General features: G+C 40.0%; 1 protein-coding gene and 1 long non-coding RNA gene across 11 annotated transcripts in view; one reads left to right on the forward strand and one right to left on the reverse strand.

The window, feature by feature from the left end:
- Nucleotides 1-13,839, reverse strand: part of LOC107076859 (uncharacterized) — a 29,371-nt gene extending 15,532 nt beyond the window's left edge. For all 10 annotated transcript variants that reach the window (XR_001477982.2, XR_011189671.1, XR_001477983.2 and 7 more), the window contains exons 1-2: nucleotides 13,628-13,839; nucleotides 7-345 (exon numbers count right to left, since the gene is read on the reverse strand). This is a non-coding gene — a long non-coding RNA (uncharacterized lncRNA). The remainder of the gene's footprint in view (nucleotides 1-6; nucleotides 346-13,627) is intronic.
- Nucleotides 11,339-25,182, forward strand: part of slc6a17 (solute carrier family 6 member 17) — a 32,847-nt gene continuing 19,003 nt past the window's right edge. Inside the window, exons 1-3 of the mRNA XM_015342741.2 lie at nucleotides 11,339-11,719; nucleotides 18,747-19,219; nucleotides 21,943-22,100. Of these exons, the coding sequence (XP_015198227.1) occupies nucleotides 18,931-19,219; nucleotides 21,943-22,100 (447 nt within the window). The 5' untranslated portion in view covers nucleotides 11,339-11,719; nucleotides 18,747-18,930. The remainder of the gene's footprint in view (nucleotides 11,720-18,746; nucleotides 19,220-21,942; nucleotides 22,101-25,182) is intronic.

Genomic DNA, 25,182 nt, shown 5'->3' on the forward strand with positions numbered 1-25,182 from the left:
GCCTACCAGGTCCATATTTATGGCTTGTCCTATGTAGTCGGCACCACCTGATGGCCTGTTTGTCTGCTGCTCCTGCCATAAATTCTCCTGAAAAAGAGCAAAGGGATCACTGCAGCAGTACTGTAAACTCCAGTAACTGCCCGTTGAGGAGAGGGCCAGTCCAGGGACCACACTTCAGATCTGCCTCCTGAGAGATCACACTGGCACGAGTCTGACCACCAGTGGTTCTTTCCAATCCTCAGGTCAGGCACCACATCAAATCAGGAAACCTGCAGTCTTTTTCAGATTGCTGCAACCGTTACTGTTGTTTGCAGAAAGAGTCTTTGTCTCCTGTCTACGTCTAATCTGAAGAGAAACACGGAAGAGAAATAATAGATTTGTTATTGATCAGCTCTCAACATAACTCCTATGGAAACTGAGACTGGAACCAAGATTTTTCACTTAATTTTCAGTTCCTAAAAAAGCTTGATTAATAGATCCTCATATGTTTGGAACCTTAAATAGGGATCGACGTAGGATTCCCACTGTAGAGCACAATGATCGGTTACAGGTTTTTAAGTGGTTCAGACCCTTTGGTGCATTTCATAAAATAAAAATATGCATGTATATATTGCCTCAAAACTAGATAATAAGCCTGAAACATCTACATCTGGTGCTAGTTTATAAACACAGGAGCTTGAAACAGTGAGGACTGAAATCAATATGCAATGGGAGCCAATTTATATTTCTGAACAATGCTCAAAAGCTGCAGAAGAGTCGTATTATCAGCTGGTAACGGGGCCAATCCTACTACGTTATGCTGTATACCCTTCTGATAAATCTAAAAATAAAAAAACCCACTAATAAAGTCCTGCACGGAATATTAATACACTCAACCACGGCAATGCAATGGAATATGCAAAGATTTTTTACATCCTTGCAGAACATGTTCTCAATGTTATTGCAGAACTTAAGAGCCCTAAAGAATGCCTAAATCCATAAAAATGCATCTGGTTTTCCTCATCCTCTCTAGTCCGCTTTTAAGAATGTAATGCCTGGAGCTGCGGTCCGTCACAGAGCTATATTCCCATCACACATTCCTTCTGCTGACTTCCGTCGAGAGGACGAGACAGGAACGTAGAGCGCAGAGAAGGGAGAATGGGAAAGGAGAGGCGGCAGGACGGAAAACTACTGGGAGAGGCACTGCAGATGCCGAGAGTGCGTCCACGTGTGTGTGTGTGTGTGTGTGTGTGTGTGTGTGAGTGTGTGCAAGTCTGAGCAAGCGAAGGTGAACACTCCCGTCAGCAGAGGCGGGCGATGTGCAAGGTAACGTCCCAGGGGAAGAGGGGGGCTGACGTCAGCCGGAGGGTTTTAAATACAGTACAAAGCAAAAGCAGAAGCAGAAGCTGGGGCCTCTCATGTGACTGTGAAAGACGAGCTGCCTGCCTGATCAGGAAGACTCGGGGAGGCAGCAGGGAGGAGGCTGAGGGCCACTCCAGCCCACAGGGAGGCGGAAAGTCACCTGCTAACGAGGCGGGAAGGAGAGGTATGCAGTCACCCTCCCTGCAGCTGCTCGATTCGTTTTTCCTAAACCAAATAAAGATTGCTCAGCCGAGTCGGCCACTCCCGTAAGATAGCAGCAGAAAAAAAAACACATCAAGCAAGTTCACTTCAACGCTTAATGCTGCAGCCTCCTACAACATCATAACAGTAGGATTTTGAAGAATAGTTTCCAGTGACTAATTAAGCATAATTTATGGAAGTAGAGGTGATTTTACAGAATTATGTACTTGCTTTAGTCGGTCTAGAACCAGATGGTTCAAAATGGCCTCATCTCAGTTGTAACCATCTCAGTATTTTTTAACCTTAAAGAAGGAAAACATCCATTTCACTATTGTAGTTCTCTTTCTGCAGTATGTTGCACTTTGATTTCTGGAAACTGGGAGGAAATGTTTATTTTGGTTAAATCCCCCCGCCCCATCTTTGACATGATGCAAAACCGAGCTTCCATTCACACGGTTTCATTACCGCGCTGGTGGAGTTTGGATGCCAGCTAACACAGATGAGCAGCTATCAGACTCTTAGGAAAACACGTTCCAGTGGAGTAAGTCAAAACAGTTGGAGAGGCAGGCTCCAGAAGGAATGACATACAGATCGAGGGTCAATCCCTCTGTTTACATTGGCTCAAGACTATCTGCACAAACCCCTTCCCTGCCTTCTAATCCTCCCAACTTCTTCTGCCTGTGTCACCTCGTAATTAAGTCAAGTAGTGTGCTGAAAATGGAGCAGCAGATCAAATACTACAGGCCTCACAAAAAGGAAACAGTGGACCGCGAGAGAGTGATGAACGATCCGTAAAAAAAAGGTCGCACATCCTTATCAAAATTATACCGTACTCCTTCTGACAGCAGCAATATCTTTGGGAGACGCCGGTTTAAGGGGCAGGGAGTGACAAACACGAAGAGCTGTAGGAGTTAATCAAAAAGACGATCCGCGATGAGAGATGAGCGCCCCGACAAAAACCGCGACAGCAGGCGACCTTGGGAAACTGGCTTTCTTGCTTAAGAGCTTTGAGGTCCAGACTGGTTTCCATGGAAACTAGGCAGCCTAAAGTTAGAAAGTAAAGGGCAGGATGCTGCACCTCAGCCACTGCAAGCCTGCATCATGAGCAAACATGAGTGGGTCAAAAAAACAGACTAGGGCAGCACAGTGGACCTTACAATGAGAGATCTGTCCTTGTCACATACAGTGCATGCCACTAACGTCACAGTCAGACTGAAGGGACTGAAAGACAAACTCTTACAGTACATATAGTAAGAAGCCAAATATGGCTAAGATCAAAATCTCTTTTGTTTGTACCAGTTTTAGAACAGGCCTAGGAAACCCGGAAAAATTACAATCAAATGATTACAATCAAATGCAACTACAATCTTTCAACTGTCCTCTATAGAAATTTACTACAGTCAATATTGCTCAACCCTACAAAGAGTCTAAATGAGCAAACAACTATAGTGTTGGCTCTCTGGGCATGATTTTGTAAAGTAGGGTGGCTGGTAAAGAGGAAATGGCTCGAAAATATTGTAATTGTAGTTGCATTTTAATTGTAGTTGCATTTTATGTTTTGTTTTATTTTTTGTTTATACATATGCTTACTGACTTCATTGAACTCATTTACCAACTTCCCCCAGGTCTTCTGCATTAAAGAAGCAAACCCAGCAAACCCACAGACACACCAGCTGTCCGGGACCTGAGTTGGTACCTCCTGGTATAAATGAAAGGGAATGGCAAAATTCATGACCCACACTAATTTCACGGTAGTGCTTACTTCTTAAATTGGCCTTTAAAGTAAATAACCACATTTGATTTTTAAGAACAGGTTCCTGTCACTAATAAAGCATGATCTACGGAAGAAGACCTGCTTTGGGGGCATCTGAAGGTCAGGAACAATAGCACACCAACTCATCCATTTTTAAAAGTGAGTATTGTATTGGTTGAACAAATTCACATTTAGATTAAGAAAACATCCCTACTCCCCTCCATCACAATTGAATTCAGATTGTACATGTACTGCACATTCATTTGGGCAGGTGCTTTTATCCAAAGTGACTTACAGTCCAATCACCATCTGATCAAGAGGCACTGGGGGTGTCCTGCGACATGGGGGTGTCAGCACTTTCTGATTACTAATGTACTTATAGACCTAACTGTTGTGACTCTGAGACTCAACTGCTCCATTTCAGAAATGATTCCCAAGATACTATTAAACCTAAAGTATATAAAACCTAAGTATGAACTGCCATAGAAAACTATCCTGCAAGACTGGTCAGAGGCTGGGAATGTGTTAAAATCAGTTTCGATTGCATCTGTTTGCCAAAGTATGTTATGGAAAGCACCAAGATAGGGATTTGTTTGCACAGAAACTGCAACACTGGATCAGGTGCCTTTTCTCATTTTTGAAAACTTGTTTTTCCCTGTCTTGTTTCATTTTGAACTTTGTAGTTTTGTTTGATTTCATAAGAACAAATTAGTAACAAAATAATGCATAATTCATGGAAAACGCCATGGCAGAAATTCCCAAGGAGCTTGAAACAGTGCTGAAGACTGCTCACATATAGATAAAAGCAGTAGTCACCATGTTTGAATGTCAATGCTGCATTTTATACTTTTCTGTGTATACCTTTAGTTAGTAGCAGATTTCTGGCATGCTTTACTGCTATGGAACTGATGTGAAAAACCTCCCCCTCTTGTATTTTAAAAATCCATGATTCACAAAGCCAGAGCTCAAAATTAAACTTAGAATATATAGCAGTGCTCAAACTAATCAAGCTGCTCAATGGCAATATTCCTTCTCCTCCCTTCATCCCATCTGTAGGAATTAGGACTAGATCCCTGCACTTTGGAATGCCTCTTAATTGCTCCTTACTTTATACTTTCTCAGACAAACTGAATAAAGACAGGGGTAATATGATACGTGCAATAAAATGCCTCTAGGATTTTGCAACCTGACCTTTTTTTGATCTATTTTCCCTCTAGCCTTTGTTAGTAGAATAATGATAGCTAATTCAATGTTCGTTAAGCATGGATTAAAGGCAATCCATCTATAAAAAACAACTCCCTTATGTAATGCAAAACACCTCTGCCTGCTCACATACAGTATGGGCACAATCGATCCAAACCCCCCCCTTCCCCTGACTTCAAGCGAGATGCCTTGTTGAAAGTCAGTCGATAGAAGACATTGACTGCAATGGTAGCAGCATCAGTGGGGGTGGTGTGGAAGCTGTAGGTTTCACCTTTCTCTGTGGGGCATTCTGATCGATTAGCTCAGTTACAGACTTGGTCAAGACCTCCGTCAGTAACAAAACAGGAGAGCAGCCCAAATAAATCTGCGACTGAAAGAACTGTCAAGCATATGGTTGAATCTCTTTAGTCGTGGGCAGAGGGAGGACTTGCCACAAGCCTTCAAAATGCTGAAAGGAGCTGACAATGTGGACATTATGGTCAGCAACTAAATGAGGACCAGTGAGCACAAGAGGATGCTCAGAGAAAGGATGAGCAGGACTGAGAACAGGAGACCCTTCTTCACGTAAAGGGTTGTGTTGGGTTTGGAGGCAGCTTGCCTGAGATCCTTCAAGAAATAACAGAATGAGATCCTCAGATTAAACAATTTCTCATGACCCTTTTTGTTTCCTAGTTAACATGTTCCCTGGTAGGTTTTTGGGAAGAAATACTTTCTGACACCAATCCACCTACCATCCATATAAATGTGTTGATACATAGTATATAAAGAAAAACTGTAAGTATAGTACAACAAATAAATATATCACAAAATGAATGTCCTGAAATTCACCTTAATGAAATCACAGCTTTGTGATGGGGAACACAAATCCCCCCAATCAAATATTTATTCTAGTAGATCGTTACGTTACCATTCTTCACTATGAACTTTATGCTCTTGATACATCAGAAATGTAAATTAAATATTAATTTCACAGAATCGTCATTGGTTAAACAGTAAATGATTTCTTAAATTATGATAGTGTAATCATCCACTGCTAATATAACTAACAAAATAACGTACAAACTAATTATCTGGACTTATTGGAATCCTTGTGTTGCCGTGTGAGAAGCACAAACTAGAAGGGAAATTGTTTAGCTGAACGATTCAATAAGATAAGAGATTTGACTTTTTTAGAAAATAGATATCATTGCCTAGAAGAAGCAGAGCCAAATGATGCATTTTTGAAGTGGGTGGATTCCAATTCAGAAAACAAAGATTCAAGGACTCTCCTGAAACATGCTGCTGAATCATAGTCCAAACCAGCAGAACACCGTGGCTCCTACTCATAAAATACTTTACCTTTACTGTAGATAGATTCATGCTCTTGGTACTAAACCTGAAGGAATTTCATGCTATGAAACTAGTTCAGAACAGAGTGCTGTACAATAAGTGTTTCTCAAAGTGACTGAGAAATACAGTGCATTGCTGCTGTATGATTCTTTCTGAAGTCTCTACAGTTCTACACTGGCACTCCATAGTCGTGCCACAGGATCATAATGTATTCCTGCAGCCCTGTTTGGCAATCTGACAGCTGAGGGTCTTTGCAAACCTCACTTTAACATGGGATTTAAAGAGGATTACAACAGAAACTGGAGAAATTCAAAAACAAAACAGCCATCTGTATCATTCTCCTGTAAATGTAAGGGAAATGTACTTTTCAGCTTGCAAAATGTTATTTCGGAAGGCAAATATGTTTTTGGATTATCAAAGGTTTTTTTTAATCTATTTATGGTGGAATTTCATCAGCAGTACAAACCTTCCATTTGACACACAGACATAATTGCTCCACGTTCATACAAATACAGATCTGCATATTGTGCCTTATTTCAGCCTGAGGATTATATACATTACATAAACCCAAAGCAAATATCATACAAGCATTATCTTCAAGCTTTTTTATTTACGTCATCCAGTTATGCAGTTATTCCATCAAAATAACAGACTTCTTCGTGGTTCGATGAATAAACTGTGCAGACTGTAGCTCGAGAGAGTTTGGACTGTCATCTGTGATCAGTAAATTTTGTAACTGTAATGATCATACAATCTTTCTGTGTCTCAAACCTTCTTTTCACTGAAGAAAAGACAAGTGTTTATGCTTATGGTAATAAACCTTTGCAACTAAAACATGCAATAATAAAAATACTTGTGTCAATGCAAAAAATACAAAATGCCTCAAGTATTTCAACTGGCATCTAAGGTATAGATAGGTATTTACAAAAATGGTGTAAGAAATGAATACTCCTCTATAAGCTTGAAAATATAAGATACAATCTTTTGTCCCATGATGGAAATAAATGTAAATTTTATACATTCATAATCATGCCAATATATGTGTAAAATGCATAACACTACTTATGCACAAAGTGAGTTTGAACACAAACATGTTGCTATGCATGGATGCAACAACGATTATCAGTGTAGTGTAACCCCACAAGAAAACACTCAGCGCCTAGGGCAGATTTTATTAAATGCCAACAGAGAAAAGCTGGCATTTTTTTAAAAACAATCTGCTGGTATTTGGCTGCGTGGCCTTTAAAATCCATTCATAACACTGCTTTAGAACCAGAGGGGGAGAAAGAAGGAAAAACTCTGTGAGTGGATGACTATCATATGATCCACAGTTGCCATGCCAACTGATCCCAGCAGCAGGCCCTTCCAAGGTGAATCACATGTGAGTGTGCCGCTCGCTCTCACTGCGCGTCCAGGCACGGTCCTCTGCCACAGCACGGATCAGACACGAGGCAACCCCGCAGAGAGGGCCACAGTGGCTCCCCTGCCCTCAGATTTCTTTTATTAGCAATACTACACAGTTCATAGACAGTATTCAGGAAGCACTCATATTTGCCATTTTCTCACCGAATCCACACAGAACAAGGCTGCTTCAACATTAACCACTGGATTGGATGTACCTGTACAGGGAGCACTGGCAAAGCTGAATGTTTTCCGATCAGATTTTAATAAGTTCAAGTTTATTGTCATTATACTCATATACAGGTATACGGTATAACGAAATGCTATTTAGCTAGCTCTTGGACAATACATTACAACAGTACAAAAAAACAACAACAATACAATACAATTGTAGAATAAAAGAAAGACAGAGAAAACAGGCAGTGTGCAAAAACAACAACAGGCAATGTGCAAAACAACAAAAAGGCAACAGGCAATGTGCAAAAACAACATCAGATGTGCACAAACATGGATCAACAGAATGAAATGAAAGGATAGAAATTATGGGGAGTGAGCTTTTTGACATGTAAGGTAGAGGTAGATTTCATTCAATGTGTGAGTTTTTGGTAAGAAAGAAGGCACTGTGAGGTTCAGATCATACAGTAGGTGAGAGGTGAGGTGAGAATGAGAGAGGCTGGGAGTTTAGTAGTTTGATAGTGCGGGGGTAAAAACTGTCTCTGAGTCTGGTAGTCCGGGCCCGAATGCTCCGGTACCGTTTTCCAGATGGTAGAGGGTCATTCAGTCTGTAGCTGGGATGTGTGGGGTCTTTGATGATGCTTAGAGCTTTCCTCAAGCATCGTCTGTCACAAATGTGCATAAATACACATTGCTTTTAACGTGGCAAACATTCATATTCAAACATTCATTCATAGAGGAACTGGGACTTGTGAATATGAATGTTTGCCACGTTAAAGGCAATGTGTCAGCAGTCGTTATGCACAATTATGGTGTCACAGTAAAAGCATTTGTAAAACAAAGAGGTACTATTTAAGTCTAATTTAAACATGAGAAAACATAGAAAATGCAAAGTAAATCCATAGTAAAATGCATGGCAAAACCTTGAGTTACAGTTTTGTACAGTGTATCACCATAGACTGATTTAAAGGATGTTATTTGTTTTAAGATGAGGTGGAGAGTAGAAGCTGCAGTCTGGTTGAGGATCCACTTTTGATGATCATCCAGTCAGAGACTCAGGTTGCCTCTGTTAGCCTAGCTGTCCTCACATATTTCCAGATAATGAGGAAAAGCAATCAAAAGCATCAGCACGTAATGTTTTTCTTACGGTTATGAACTTAGCTGGCCCATGTGAAGGAATGCATTGTGAAAACTGCATTGTTGCATGATGAAGTTTGATACCAGAGCTCTGACGATTGCTGAACCCCACAGTGCACAGCTGCCATGATACAACAAACCTGATAAAAATCTGTAGTATGAAAGATCAAATAATTAATATGCTAAGCAATTTGCAGCAAAGCTCCTGCAATGTAAAGGAGAAAGGACACCTGTACAGCAACCCTATCATGGAACGATTATGATCAGCTATTTTTCATGTATCCTAGTGTTAATGATCAAAAATAAGATTGATATTGTCACCACAGAAAATGTCATAACACCGCTGCATTTTACATGACCTTTTAGAAAGAATGGATTTATGATTAGAACACACAGTACATTTTATTTCAGACTGGGAAGAGAATGCTCATCACTCACTGTACACCCTGCTCCTCCAAAGAGAATACACATGGAACCTATTCTGGGAAAACCAGTGTGCTATTTATGCAATGCCTCCCACATGCATCCTTGTTACGTTTTCACAACAATGATTTGCAGTTGCTCTGTCACCTAGGTGGTGTTTAAGGAAAAGTATATCCTTGAGATACAAAATGCTCCTGCTGGCAGCCTTGGTTCTTCTGAGCTGTCCATTCAAAGTCAGGACTGCAATCAGGCTCAGTCTTTTTCTGGTTTATAGTGGGTGCAATTTACAGCAATCTCATTAGAAAGGATGGAGTAAACACAGCATAAGACAGGAAAGACAGTTCCCCATTCAGTGACTTTGTGTGTTACTTTAAAATATCTGTATCACTCATGCATACTGTAAAGATTAATAGCCCATTTAAAGCAATACATAGTGAACACTGCATTGTTGAATGATTAAATTTGCTGTAGTTAACATAGGCTGGGCCCTCCCTGATTCTGAACCAATGATATATTATATTAATCTGGCTAGTTACTGATACTTATTATTATTACTTATTATTTAAGTGAATATTTATTAGGGCAACGAATATTTCTTGCGTTTGATCAGTGGTAGATAATTCGATGAGTTCGAATTAAACGAGAATTACAAGACGCTTTAAGCAGTTTGCAGCAAACGTATATATATGCAAAGGGACTACTTTCATTTATGAGGGAAAATCGCCGGTTTTAGGATTCTGCACACTATGCCCCGGAGTTGGTAGTATTTTGTATTTCTTCTTTTTTCAAGCTTTCCTATTGTTTCACATGACGCCACTGTCGCTGTCCGCAGCAGGGGGTGCTGAACTGGGTGCTCAAGGCCTCAGTGGTTTATTCATTCGTACATTCAAAAGAGAATTGAAGATATGAAGCAACCGATGTGTTTAAACACATACACATATCAGGACAGCATTGGTGCAACATTTAAGTTACCTTCCTGTTCAGGAAGACAAAAATATAAATCAAAGGAGAGACATTTAATGGTGTCAGGCGCGAGTTGCAGTGATTTCTAAAAAGGAGTAGATTGTTAAGATTTGCTGCTGTACGAATACAGCCTTTTAAGAGGAGAAGTGATTTATGGGCTCTTGAAACAGCGAGCTGGAAAGTCATGCTGCCTACCCAACGTCTTAATTACAATTTGCCTTAAGACATTAAAACACGCTACCGAAAACGAATATTGTCGCGCAAAAAAAAATAGTTTCGTTTCACTGGTTTCTGCATTAACAATCGGAACAGGGAACCAAGCGTTTGTTTGTTTTTTTTAAAAAGCCGCTTCAGAAACGCCGAAAAGAGAAATATAATTGTTCTGACCAGCACCTTTACTAGTTTTACGGTCGATTCAGATCTTTTAGTCAAATATGCCCCATAGTAAGCTACAAAAGTGAAGCATGACGCTTTATTAAGTCATCGTTTCTCGTTTCTAGTTCTCTTAAACATGTCGGACTGAGGGCTGTTTCATTGCTGAGGCATTCTGTTTTATATTTACCAGCAGCTCTCTTAGATACACCTTTCCAAGCATCGCCATACTAATTTGATTCGGAATTATTATTATTTTTTAATTAAGGGCCCTTAATTAAAATGGAACACTACGTAAGTAGTTATAGGAGCGTTATAAACACGAACATTATAAGAACACTAGTTTCTCCACTCGAAACAAGGTGTAAGATCTCCAGTGACCCCACTCCCCCCATACAAACACATGTAAACACTATTAGGGCGACAGAGCATCATCCACGTCTTTAATCACACCTGAGCTTCCGACCTTCAGGGCGTGTTTAACACCCCGAAGCGTGAGCAATTGGGATCAGAGCACGGCACCTGTTAACACATGCACTGTTAATATGATCATGCGTAACACTCGTTTCCAACCCTGCCCCAGAGTGAGGTGGGTTTAGGAGGTTACGAAAAAACGCTAAAAAAAAGGCAGGCTGAGCTTATTGATGGGAAATCGTGAGTTTAGCGAACTCCCAGGCGTTGACGTTCGATGTATTTTTCATTGGTAAAAACATGAAGGGTGAAGATGGGAAAGGTTTATGTAATCTAAACAAAATAGAAAAACGGTCATAGAAATGGAAACTCGCTGAGAAACGTGTCCCCTCCCACTCTCACCACAGTCTCACCGCCTTTGTAAGCAATATAAATATTTATCGGTTTATCTCAGGTCTGCGGGAAGAAGACTCAAAAGAGGCGACGACCGCTGACGTCTGTTGTCGAGTGAGTCAAACCTGCGTCAGGTTCAGTGTTACTCTTCTGTAATGACCCACCCCCTTATAGGATTCTGGAAATATATATATAGTCCATATGTCTTGTGCTATAACCTGCAATGAAAAAAAAAACTCTGACGCGCTCCTCTTAAATACACTGGCCTAGATTTAATATTGTATTCATCCCTTTAAAAGAGATATCTTACAGCAAACGTGTTTTCCATGTTAAAAAATAGTTGGGAATAAGTTGAGCTATTATTAGCTATTAATAACCAGGCAATGTGATCAGCCAGGCTTCTGCGTCAGACTCTACGCTCGGCTCTCTGCATGCGAATCGCTGCTGTGATGTTTTTGCATCCTTGTGTGTGCACAGAGACCAGACGCCAAGCTGATGTCTGTGTGTAAGCAGACTTCTCGCGGAGCCAGCTCGCTCTTTTTCGTTCGTTCTTATTAATTTCCGCCATTATTTCTATATTAACAAATCAGAGGGATAACCTTCCCAACTACGGATAAGGTAAGGAAGACTTAGGAGAGGAACGATCGCACGTTTCTTGCACTGTAGCTTTACCCGAGAAATCAGCCCGTCTATCATCGCATTTCTTAACGGTGTGTCGCCATCGTTCTGTATTTATGTATTTGTTTCTCGTAAAAAAAAAGACATGAAACGATGTCTATTTTAATCTCGGATGTTATTGTCCGGATCTCGCCCCTGTTGCTAAGTAACCAGGGCTCAGCATCACCTTGTCTAAAGAAGTAGTGCTTTCTCCGTGTGCGTAGCCTTATTTAAGAGACTTGTCAATGCGTCCCTGTAGTTGAGCCGTCACGACGATCTTTACTTTTGATCTCGTAATATTACAGATGGGCTGAGCATTGATAGTTTCGAGAAGTATTAGTTTTGAAAGAGCAGCATTATCATCAATGGATCGCGCTTACCTTGATGCTAAAATCGGTTGAGAAACCGCGTAAAACAAGAACACATTCCTTTTATGCAAAGTGCTAGACCGTTGCAATATTTTCCTCTCTCTTTGGGTACATACTGCTGAGTGTATTTGGAATGACATGTCTACCTTTCATTATTAATGAGTTGCGGGCTGGTGTGACCTTGAAGACAATTCACGGTATGCTATGGTGTTTTTGAATCACAGCTGTTAACATGAGGTAACGTGTAAAAGTAAAAGAACATGTACATGCTAATTATTAACTAAAATGAGTCATTATGATGACGGATCTGTGCTTTTTCGTGACAATCGGACCCCAGAGCGAAGGATAGACTCATTTCGTCACTCGCCCAGCGTGTTAAGCTCTGAAGCTCTGGGGTCGGACGACATTGTGTCGATAAGATCCAGGCAGTTATTAAGATGACTGTAAAGTACTCTGTCACAAGCGCATCCACTGTCGCTCTTCGTTTCGTTTTAAAATCCGTGCGCTGTCTTTGGCCTGCAAGTTGTCTCGACAATCCGATAAGCAGCAGCAGAAATCTTTTTGAGCTGCACAGATGCTATTTCACTACAGATTGAAGCAAAACATAGTGTAAAAACATTATACTCTCCACATACAACTAATTACAGTGTATCCCTTTCAGCATCTCGCCCCACGCGTTTTGTCTTTAGAGTGCCGGGCTCAACACCTCGTTGGGGGGGTTAAGGTAATTTACATTAACATGGGATGCGCTGAACTGTCTTTTCCATTCAACGCTCAAAGACAAAGCCAAGCCAGCAAGGCGGCCTAGCGTATAGCGCTCGGTACCCCGAACGCATCCTTATAACCAGAAGGTTACGGGTTCAGATCCAGCATGAGACCTTTAGATAGCTCCAGGAAAATTACTTTCAGACAGAGAAGAATCCTTCACCACGCACCATAGCGCCTTTGACCTTAAATTAATTAGCCACCTTGCTACACTTCACTTAATTAGGTTACCGTCTTAGTGAAAAGACTATTGCATTACGCCTGTAAATCAATTAGGTAACACGTCCATGAGTTATAATCCCGTTAAAGCTGTCTGAATTAGTGTAACCCCAGCACGCCCAACAACTGTATAGCGTCTAACACCAAGGGATGGGATTTTATAGGTCCTCCATTAAACCGAGTAAAGCTGTCATTTCCGAAACTTATTAAGCTGTTGTAGTCTCATAAAATATTAATTGCTGTGCAAGAATATACTTTACAAGGAAAAACACACCACCAAGCCGCCATCTTGGTGCGCTGGGAATTTGACAGACTGCAGACAGTCTAGCTTTCAGAAAACACCTGCAGCTTTTTTCGAGTTTCACAGCCTATAATACGACAGATATGCTTGTTCATTACGAACAGAAACGTAGCGTTTTCCTCCAGCTCCCTTGAACCTTGAACAATTAAGTTCCTTACTGCCCATTCAGTAGCATAGCAATCGGAAGGACAGCTGTACTCCTCAATAAAGACTTACCTTTCTGAAGATTTGAAGTTATTCTGAAATACTTTATTCCAGATTTTGCCAATGCCATTTATTTATTCGCAAATCCTGAGAAGGACGCGTGCCACTTTAAATCTTTGAAGTAACGGACATTTTAGCCTTTCCTGAGGTCAGAGGTCATATCCGCTTATTTTCACAAAGTGGAGGGCTTCGGAAGTCACAACCTCCCTCTCATTTGGGGTCTTTTATAATTCAGAGGGCACGATATACAGTATAATTCCTGTTAGTCTGGAGTGATACGACTAAATAGTATTCTACAATAATTATAGTTATCATTTCTAATAAATAATTCTATAAATAACATTTGTTTTCACTACATTTTTCAATTTTTGTGTTTCATCGAGATCATTACACTGAATATTTAAGAATATTGCGATGTTTAATTTTACCAGAATTTACAGTTTGTAATATTTCTGTCGCATTGAAACGATTAAATAAAAAAGCATCTTATATAGATGATTTTGTATACATTTTAAGTTTAACATTAGCTGCAAATAGGATTTTTGTTAAAATTGAAGGATACTGTGCTTCGTAACCCTATGAGCTACAATGGAAACCAAAAAAATGTCAACACTTTCTGTTAGATATGTAAAATTCTTTATAAAAGACGCAGGATTGAAATGTGACAAAAGCAAATTTTTTTAAAACTACATTCTCACATGTTTTAGTAAAAAAGCTATAAGACAAAATTTAAAGTTCCTTGAATCATAGTTGTGTTCAGTATCAATGAAAAATGCTTGAAATATTGTGGCAATGATATTTTTCTTCATCTTAGGGATTTAGAAAGGATTTATTTTTTGAGCAAATGTAATTCTAAATGTGTATTTAGGCCTGTTGTCACCCTTCAGGCTATGAACAATCTTAGCATAATGTTTCACAGCAAGATTATACAGGAGCCCCACTGTTTCCCATCCCTGATATACAGTTGGATGGGGTGGACAGCTGTGATTTGCCTGGGATTGTCTGAACATGTTGCCTGTGCTTGTGCTTAGTTAAGTATTGGTATTAGTAAGGTTATCTCATTATTTTCTGCATGAAGTTCTACAACTCTCTGATGTTCAAAAGGCTTGTGCCCTGTCCACTGATGTGTGGGAAAAAATCTAAATCACTGAAAATGAGAGATAGTGGGGACATAAAATGTCCACTGCATATGATGTATTTTATAGATTCTCACCAGCAGTAACTGCCATGACCTTTCACTTATAAAATTCAGTTTTTGAAGTTGATGTACTTTTCTGGGGAAAAGGTCAGATTAAGGGGGCTCCACTCCTATATCTGCTTTTGCAAGAAATATTGGGCCTCCTGACATCTCTATTAACTTTTATATAGGGTGTGTGACCTCATTGTTTCCCAGGACCTTCTGTAACGTTTCAAAATAATTGCATTGAGGTTTATCAAATGATAAATGTGACTTTTGTATTTTAATCAGTTGCCTTACAGGAAAGACTCTCTTTTGATCAACTGCTTGAATATTCTTGCTAAATAGATGTTACTTTGAATAGAATTCAATTATTAGTCAATATATGTAAATCAGCTCAATGGAAGAAGGGCTTTTATTTTCAAGGCACAATTAATCAATGCTGATTTACCAACTAGTTTTGTTTCCAAAAAAACAATTTTGATGGTTTTGCCCTGAAAAGAAATATAAAAGAGTTTTGAAACAATCTTGGGTCTTTCTCTTCTGACTTGTCCAATATCGCATTTGGCTCCTAATCAAAGATAATTTGCTTTTAGAATGAATCACAATTCAGATGTGAAATAGCCTTTGCAAATCTGAATTCAACAGGTACCAGATCTAACCTTTTTTTAAAAGAAGCACTCTCCTTTTCCTCTTATCAACAGAAGGGATGTTTTTTTTTTTTTTTGCCTGCTACTTCTACATTATTAAGGATATTACAACATGTGAAAAATGTTGTCTCTGATTCATTTTGTCCTGTCTGGTCATAGTTCAAAAATGGTTATTAAGACACATCCTGTTTGCTTTGAATGTGTAAGCTTCTCAGCAAATATTCTGTTTTCAGCTGTTTGGTAACTGAGCCCACCCCTTAGAGACTCTGGTAATTATTTCTGAATTTATATAATTTCACCAGTGAGGTTAGTTCACGAAATTTATGAGAATGATTTGATAATTTAATGTACCAATTGTCATTAAGAAAAATCAACACTGTTTCTGTGATTTTACAAAAAGACAAGAAATCTTCTTAACAATGGCCATGACCACTGAGTGAACAGCTGACCATCCTCACTTGATTAAGACAGCATTACTTACAAAATTTAATGCAATTACTCAAAATAGAGAGTATTAGCTCATTCTCAGCAGTAGTACTCTAGGATGTGTTTCTGTGAGGGAAGAAGACAATATTCTCAGTACAGGATAAGCCGTGCACACTGAGTGGAATTGGCAAAGCATAATTTTGCAGATTAGGGAGGGAAGTGAGAGTTTTGTAAAGCAGGGTTGCCTAGCAACCTGACAAGATAAAAGTGGAGCATATCCTTCATAAAAGACACTTGGAATCTGATGTGTTATTTCTTCACATGCACTCCACCCGGTAAAGTAAAAATAGCTCAGGTATAAGTTGGAACATTACTTTCTTGTATTACCAGTTGATATCACACCACAATATCTGTGTCTTATCAGACCCAGTATTATGGCAGGTGAGGAGGTATATTACACATAATCATAGTGTGGGGGAAATCTGTGACCCACATGCACAGTGAGTGATGTACCTCTAGGCCTCTGCCTACTACTGACTTCATTACTGCTTATTTTCTCCATGATATTCCTGTTTTTACAAATAAGATTCCTGTAGAGTAAATTGCTTTGCTGGGAGACTTACAGACAGATTCAAAAGAAACTTGAATCCATCCAATAATTTACCATTTGTAAATTATACACCTGCTAGAAGTTTATTTTATGTGCCACCAGTTTTTTTCCTTCTTACTAATGGAAACAGGGTAATGCACACATGGTTAATAATGTGTTTTTGGTCAAGGCTCAGATTTAAACATTAATCTAAACGTTATCTATCTAAATATCATATCTAAGCATTAATATAACTCAATATAACAACAATATGAGAGAAGCCCTTTACAATGTGGACCCCAATTTTTAACATGTTAAGATGTGTCAGAGCATAAGGGTGCTTATTGTACTCACTACTACACATGGAAGCAGCACATTTTTCTTTGATTTTATGGTTGCATTGGACAATTACTAAAACCACTAGAGATACCTGGACACTTGTTTGAAAACCACTGGTCTAATGTATTGCCAGGTATGTTTTAAGACTGTTCTGATGTCTTACCAAATCATACACATGTTGACAGCATGTCTCTAAATACGAAGAAGCAGGTGATTCATGGGATGAAGCTCAGTGCACCCCAGAGAGTGAAGCAATGGATACCAAGCAGGTGATGCTAGTGTTCAGAGACCCATTACTCACATGGGTGTCCCCAATCCATCAAGGAGGTCATTTTACAGATGCAGAGAAGGTGCAAGATAAACTACATTGATAGGGCCAAGACTAGCTCAGTGTGGCCTGCTATAGAACTGCTGTGATGGGAAAATGCTGATTCAGATTAGAGCATCCCAAAGCCGCAAGCAGGGGTCAATCTGTCTTCTTCTCCATCCAAAAGCTCTGTTGCTCACAAAGCTGCAAACCTTGTTCAGAAGGAACAGGGACTAGGGAGCACATTGGTCATTTTCCCTGCCAAGACCAAGAGATAACTGTTCCTTCTTGAGAGATATACTCCAAAAAAGAGGGTCATATTGTAAATACTGCTGTACAGTTTTTATCTGAAAAGAGCTAAAGATTCATGCAATAAATGTGTATACAGACATATCCCTGTCGTAATCAGACAAAACTTCCAACACAATTTAAATCATACCACAGATAATTTGGGCACAATCCCCATAAGACAACGTCCTTCTTAAAATGGATTTGATGCCACTAGTAAATGGGCGTTCAGTAGTGGCATTCAAAGAGATACAGTACATTAGGATTACCTTATTTGGACCTGTTATTCCAGTTGTTCTATTTTTTCAACATATCAAAGAAAGAACCTTTTCCTTTTTTACTGGTGATGGATGTCTCATGTTGAATCCTTATATTTCTAAACATATTTCCTTCATTCACTTTGAGAAAAATAAACAAGAACTACAGAAGAAAGTTATGGCGTTGTTCAAACAATATTGAAAGCCTTTGACACTGGAAAGCTGTGCAAAATCTCTAGTTAAAAAAAAATAATCCATATTCAGGGGTGGAGATGCATATCCTAAAGTGTATTGTGCTGTACAGTGTTTAAGATGAACAGGGGAGTTTAACACTGCAGGAAATGAAACTGAGGACCTGCTAAGCAATTTTGTTTTGAAAGAGCAGATGGCACTTTCCTTGTGGCTGCTGCAAACCAACTGCTCTCTCCTCTCTCTCCACAGCCTGTGTGTGAAGGAACGGCTATCTGTTCTAGTGCAAGGAGGTGGGGGGTAATGAAAACAGTCTGCATTTATATTTTGCAGGGGCACCTCTCCTCCCCACTGAGACAAGTCCAGTGCCAGGAGCTGGTTAATGTGCATCATTGCCAAACTGTTTGCATGGCTTGAATAGGAGTGGTGAAGACATTGTAGCTGGAGCTCCATGTGCCCACATGGCCATGTCCTTAATCCCAGTCCTTTGGGATTCTTGGCTAGATCTAGTAAAGAATCTTGTAGGATACATGTATAAGAGCTGAAAAATCCTGGGCCATAATTCATACAGATGTGTGTAAACAAACTGGAGGTTTACATTTGGAATATTTTTGTCCAGTGAAAGGAACGCAATGGAGTGTTCCCAGTACCATCCTTGGAAGAATAATGTAACCTTTTTTTTCTTTGTATGGGGATGTACTGGACACACACAGCATCCAACACGAAATGCAAGATATGCCTCTCTGACTTGGCTAATGCACAGTGAGCAAGTCTGAGGCTGGTAGACTTGGGCACTAACAACACATCTGTGTTCAGCCTCTCACGATGCTGCCTGTCTGCTGGTTTGGTAGAAACAATTTGAAGATGCCTTGTACATTTTCTTTCTTTGTGTTTGTGTTTTTCCAACAGATTACAAGCATAAATACAGACCCTGCAACTGGCACTCTTTAATGTTAGGGAATTTGCCTGCTACTTTGCTCATAATCCACTGGTAGGAAATTGTAAGACCCCGTGTTCCAGTTCTCCTCCAGACTCTTTTGTATTAGGGCTTGTATACATATTTATGAGGGTCTGGTTACCTTAGTTGTCCCAAATGCCTAAGAATAGTAAAGTGACACAGCGGGAGCACAGCAATGAACATGTCACAGAGTCAGTGGCAGACCTCCTGGCTCACGAAGAGCCCCTGGACTACAAGAGCAGTGCCCTGAATGTAGGGGGCGCCGTGCAGCAGAAGGGCAAAGAGACTGACGATACTCTGGAGTCAGCGGAAGAACGCCCTGCCTGGAACAGCAAGCTGCAGTATATCCTGGCACAAGTCGGCTTCTCTGTGGGGCTGGGCAATGTTTGGCGCTTCCCCTACCTGTGCCAAAAGAATGGTGGCGGTGAGTTCAAGATTTGAGAAGCAATCAATTTTAGGAGAACAGAATACTCAGTCTGTCAGAGTTCACCATCTTCCTGTATATGGACTGGACAGAACTCAATTTTTTTTGCTCAGATACAAAACATGTTCCAAATGCCCTAAGCACAAATGAACAACAGGTCAGTTTAAGTGAAAAAAAAGCTTTTTAACTTTAGCAACACTGACACGGTTGTATAAAAAAACAACCTGGAAAGGTTATATTTCAGTGCCTGGTTGGATTTACAGAGATGCCACAGTATTATGTCTCACAGAGATAACTTGAAAATATATTCCTTGAAAATATATTTTGAATTGAATATCATAATTCAATAAGAAGTTTCCTTTTTCCTGGGCTTACTTGGAAATGACAACCAGTGTCCAAACTTTTAGATTAGTTTTAAAGGACCGGACAACTGTATTTCAGTGTTCTTGTTTAGAATTGTAGTACTACCCAGGTCAGCTGAAGAACACTGCTTTAGTATGAGCAGTTTTCATAGCTTTTAACATTCTGATGGGGGGCACGGTGGTTAATGCTGTTGCTTCTTAACACTTTCCAAGTCTTGGGTTTGGTTATGGCCTTTGGTGCCATGGGTGGTCTTTGGGTAACCCCATTTCTTCCCACCAAATACGCAGTAGGTTTTATACAGTAGGTCACTTTAAGTTGCTGTTCAACATTGCCCCATCTGGGATTTGATCACAGCCACCTTCAGTTTCAGAGCTGTGCAGTGCTACAGTGGGACAACGTAATGCTGTCCAGGTCCCGATGGGGTCAGGTCACCTTCAGTAAAAGTCTCAGAGCTCTCTTATACCTGGAGCAAGGTGCAGTCACTGTCCAGTCCCCATATGAAAGGGAGCAGGGTGCCACAAAAACGTGCTTCTCAAAGTTATTTTTGTAAATGTGAAGCAGCAGGAATACTTGGTCTCTCCAGCTGTTAGTTCCTGCCAGTGGCCAGTTCTTGTCTGACAGGAACTATCCTTCACCTGCTAATTTGTCCCCTGTTGAGCAATTAAGAGGAGATTAATGGGGGATTGATTTTCAGTGGCTATCTTCCCCTGGTTTCTCTGCTCCCCCAGATGACCCTCCATGCCTGTCAGAGAGTCTATCAGCAGTGCAGTGTGCACTATCAGGGCTGACTCAAACTAATGGCGGTAGACTGCAGGAACATGCTGTTAGACCACAGACTGGGAGATAAAGTGACTGGAAACCAAAGAAAATCATTCTGTCCTTTTTGTTCTTCCCTTTCTTCTTGCCTTTTAAGCAAATTCAATTTGGGGCAACATTGTGGTGTATACAGTGAAGAGGCTAAACTGTAAATCTCCCAACACTCGTAGGACCCAATTCACAAACTACAATTCACAAAAGCGAAGAGGCTCATAGACCCAATCAGAATCCCTGTTAAAATCCCACTCTAAATCCTAAATCCAGTCTTAGATTTGTAATGGGAATGGCAGAAAAGCAGATCCATACTTCTCTCAAAATGCCTTAGCACTGGTGATAGCATGGCCATCTAGGACTGTGACTGTGTGTATGCACTGATCCACTGATGACACTAACACCAGAGGGCTAACAGCTGTGGCTCCTGCTTCACAGATGACAGAAGCCTCTAATTCCTCTTGACAGTCCTGCAGGAGTTCCCACCTCTCCTTCACTGCTTTCAAGCCAGCAGCCCATAATTAGTTTGTAATTGAGGGTTTGGTAAACCGATTCGTGCAAGAGAAGGAGAAACTGCAGACTGCTTGTGGGTGTGTAAAGTAATGGTGGGGAAAATCATTCTTTTTTCCTCCAACAGTATCGAAGGGATGAACGGGTAACACTGGAAGGATGAAACAGAATGTTTGCATCCACAGATCAGATTGTGCCCCAATAAATTCCCCCATTTTGCCTCGACATTCAGCCACAATCATTACACACACTCAATTTTTAAGGTCTGGATTGACAACAGCTTTAGCCTACTGTTTATTACTTTTAGCTCTCCCCCAGGTACATATTTCAAACAACCATTTGGTTGTATTTTTGATTTCTCAATGTTTTGCATCCTTAAGTAGCAATAAACAATAAAATATTTTCATCACAGCAACTGGAAACCAAGATGGAAATTGTTTTATCACTATTTTCCCATGTGGGACACCTGTCACTGTTGCTCGATTTGGCCTCAGTGCAGTTTCTCAGACTCCTCTGACTCCTGTGCATATTTATTGTAAAGCAAAGGGAGATAAAGTTAGGCACAAAACTGAGTGCAGGAAACCACACTAAAGTAAAGATAAAGCAAGGAATAAGCATGTCATGAGAGAAAAGTGGAAATGGCTTGAAAAAGCCCTGTAAAGAATTCAGAAGGGGTGATCTGTAAAAAGGCTGTTACTGCCCCTGAGTAACATGAACAGCAGCTTCCATGCCCTCATAACCCTTTGGTTGCAGGGTATGAAAGGCACTACATTGCACATCTGCGCAGCCTTGACACAGCCCTGCACTGGGGAGCCCTGCCCTTTTAACCTTGTGTTAAGTGCCTCCTGTGCTCAGTCTTACAGATTAAGTGCAAAGAACAAAGGGAACAGTATCAGATTTGAAAGCGACCAGTGAAGCACAGTGACTGGAACAGAAAGGGAGTGAGAATTAAAGGCACTTTATTGCACACTCTCACAAGCTTGACAAAGTCCTGCTCTGGGAGGCCTGCCCTTTAAACCCTGGTCCTCTTCTCCCCTGTGCAGGCGCATACCTGGTCCCGTACTTCATCCTGCTCATCATCATCGGCATTCCGCTTTTCTTCCTGGAGCTGGCGGTGGGCCAGAGGATCCGGCGCGGGAGCATCGGGGTCTGGAACTATGTGTGCCCAAGGCTAGGAGGAATCGGCTTCTCCAGTTTAATAGTAAGTAGGGAATTCTGAAGCAAACCAGCAGGAACATTATGACTTCTACCTATAGGTCTTTCAGAGCTGAAACTTGGGAAATGAGGAGGGCAAGAGTTTTGTGTTATACCATGTCCAGAAGGGGTGTTGGGATGCCGCTGAGTTCCAGGCAAAAGGGCTTTGACAGTCTTTTCAGGAGCTCTTTGTCAGAAAGGGAACAAAAATGCAGAAATAACAGAATGGTGCATGTCTCATAGTCTGAGAAGTATTGTGAATAATGATTCCTACGAGAAACAGAGCAAACCAGCAGAGAGCTTGTTAGACATTTAAGGTAAAGTTAATAAAAACCACGTCAATCATGACAATTGAATTACAGTACTGAAATCACCATTGTCTAATCACTCAGAAAATCTGTGAATACTGCATTGCTGGTTGCTATTAGCATTGCTGGTTCTTTGGTGATCTTGTTTTTTTTTACTGTGATGCAAAGCACTCAGGGAATCACATTACAGTTAATGGGCTTGATTCCCCAAAGCCAATTATACTTCTGTTTACTAGTTTTACATTGATAAGCTTCTGGTGATAAAAAGCAAAAGGCTCATGTTTTTGCGAAGTTACTTTGCAAAGTTAAAGACAGCTACAGACAGGGTTTTATATCAAGGAAATTGATATATTTTTCTGCACTCTAGTTCCCGAAATTACATTAAACTCCTATTCCTAGCACTATAGCTTGATAGATTTAAATTCCAAGTGTATATTGAATGCAACCCACTTAACCAGATCAGTGTCCCTAGAACCTGACACAGGATATACTACAAGATTTCCCAAACTGAACCGTAGTGAAGTAGCACTCAAGGGACCCATCAGTGATTACTGCACTTCTACAGAAAAGATCCCTCCCCATTTTATTCAAAGCTGCTGAGGTGTTTCCAGTAACAGGAGATTTGATGCCACTTCCAATTATTTCAGAGCACGTTTGGCTAAGGATTTGCTACCACTTAAAAAGGGTGTGTGGACAGTTGAAATTAATGATTTCCTGTTTGTTTGAAAGTCAGATGGTATTTACTACACTGTACAGTAGATTGTCGGGTCAAAATCCAAAATAAACTCTGGTCTGTCTCTTGATTACAGTTAAAGTCTATGTTCTGCCCTATACACAACTACATCTCTGTCTCACTGTCCACAGCACTGTCTGAATTAATGCTTCAGATTTGTGGTCACAAAGACCATTTCTAGATTTTTATAACCTAATAACATTCATAACAACAATAAAACAATATCATTACAGTATTGCCATGTTATTAAGAAAAGCTTTATTTAATAACGATAAAAGCTTTGTTGGCAGATTCTTCAATGCTAATAACCTGTTTATTATACATTTACAAAGCGTTGTTTGCAAACACTTTAAACGTCTCCCCACCTGATTAAATAAAGTAGAATACAATCCACTCTAGGTAAGGGTCCCTGTGTATGTTTGGGTCCTGGTGTAGTAGCAGTAGTGGATAGTGTAGCATTTTCCAGCTGTAGAAACAGCCTCTCAAGTGGAAAATAAATGACAAGGCAGTGGGGAGTGGAGGAGCTATAAATACATCTTAAAAGGATCAGTTTAGAAGCCTCTGAAAGAATAAGCTTCAATAATTCATTGAAAAATCCCCACTCCCAGGCTGTGTAGAGATCTTCTGCTGTTTTTTCTCCAACCTGGAAAAAATATTGAAATAAAACAACAAAATAGTGATTCCTTGTCACACCTTACTTTTTAAAATAAAACTGTGGAGTGAGCTTCAGTATACCTACATTCACAAACTTTGTGTTTAGTAAGCTCCTAATAGAATATATATATATACTGTAGTGCAGATGGTATCAAGGTACCATATATTTTAAACTTACTTAATAAAACTTCATACATTTCCACTAATTCTTCATAGGACTCAGTAGAAAAGTCAAATTTATTTCTTTAGAAAAGTAAAGTGTCTTTCTTTAAAAAGGAAAGACAGGTTTATAGTTACTAGAATAATAAAACAGAATGAATAGAAAAATAGAATAGAATTCCTGAGGTTTTGCAAGATCACATATCCCCCAAATGTTCAGATGGAGTAACATAAAAGATAAGTGGCTAGGTAGTGATGTACTGTAATAAAGAGGGCTCTTAATCAAATATGCGGTATTATCACTTGTTGGAGGTTGGAATGACACTGAGTTCCAGGCAAAAAGGCTTTGACAATCTTTCAGGAGTTCTTTGTCAGAAAGGGAACAAAAACACAGAAATAACAGAGAATGGTGCATGTCTCATAGTCTGAGAATGATCGTGAAAAACGATGCCTATGTGAAATGGATAAAAACAGCAGAGAGTATGCAAATCTGCAGCATCATCACTTGGTGGAGGTGTCAAGGGCAAAACTCTTCTCAGTGATGTCCAGCACTCCACCCAGAAGAGCCGTGTTAGGGAACAGTGTGGCAAGATCTAATGTGGACTGACCTGAATTCATTTCTAATAATGAATCACTGAAGTGGGTGGGGTCTCCTCATAGAAACAGACAAAAGAGCATATTAGAAAAGCTGTATTCTAGATTCTCAGATGCATGGTATTTTTTTAATATGCAGGACTTGATAAATGGTTCAGAAAATCTAAAAAATGTGATGATGGCTTTTAGTTTTCCAGGGGATTTTTTTATGTATTTGGGAATGCCATCAAGAACTGGTTTTAGAACATGAAACTAACAACTACATGAAATTAACAGTTAACAGTTAACTTCAAAGCCTTTAAATTATTGGTGCCTCTGATGTGTAGCTAGACACCTTAGTATAAATAAGGGAAATCCAACTCTAACTGTAATCCTTGCCCTAACCCAAGCTGTGAAGGTGCTTTGCTAGAAACGGATGGTTCTTGTGTTGACAAAGACACCATAAGCACAAGATATGTTGTACATCTTTGTGTCCAACAGCAAAATGAATGAGTGAAATTCAATGTGATTTCAACCCATTAAAAGATAAAAGACTATTTTACAAGAGACACGTCCAAGATTCATCCAAGGAAGATCGTTTTCTTCCAGGTGTAATTGTAACAGTATTTGCAGGGTATGCATATCCAGCTAAGGTCACATCA

This window comes from Lepisosteus oculatus, chromosome 5 (assembly GCF_040954835.1).
Source record: "Lepisosteus oculatus isolate fLepOcu1 chromosome 5, fLepOcu1.hap2, whole genome shotgun sequence".
Taxonomy (NCBI): Eukaryota; Metazoa; Chordata; class Actinopteri; order Semionotiformes; family Lepisosteidae; genus Lepisosteus; species Lepisosteus oculatus.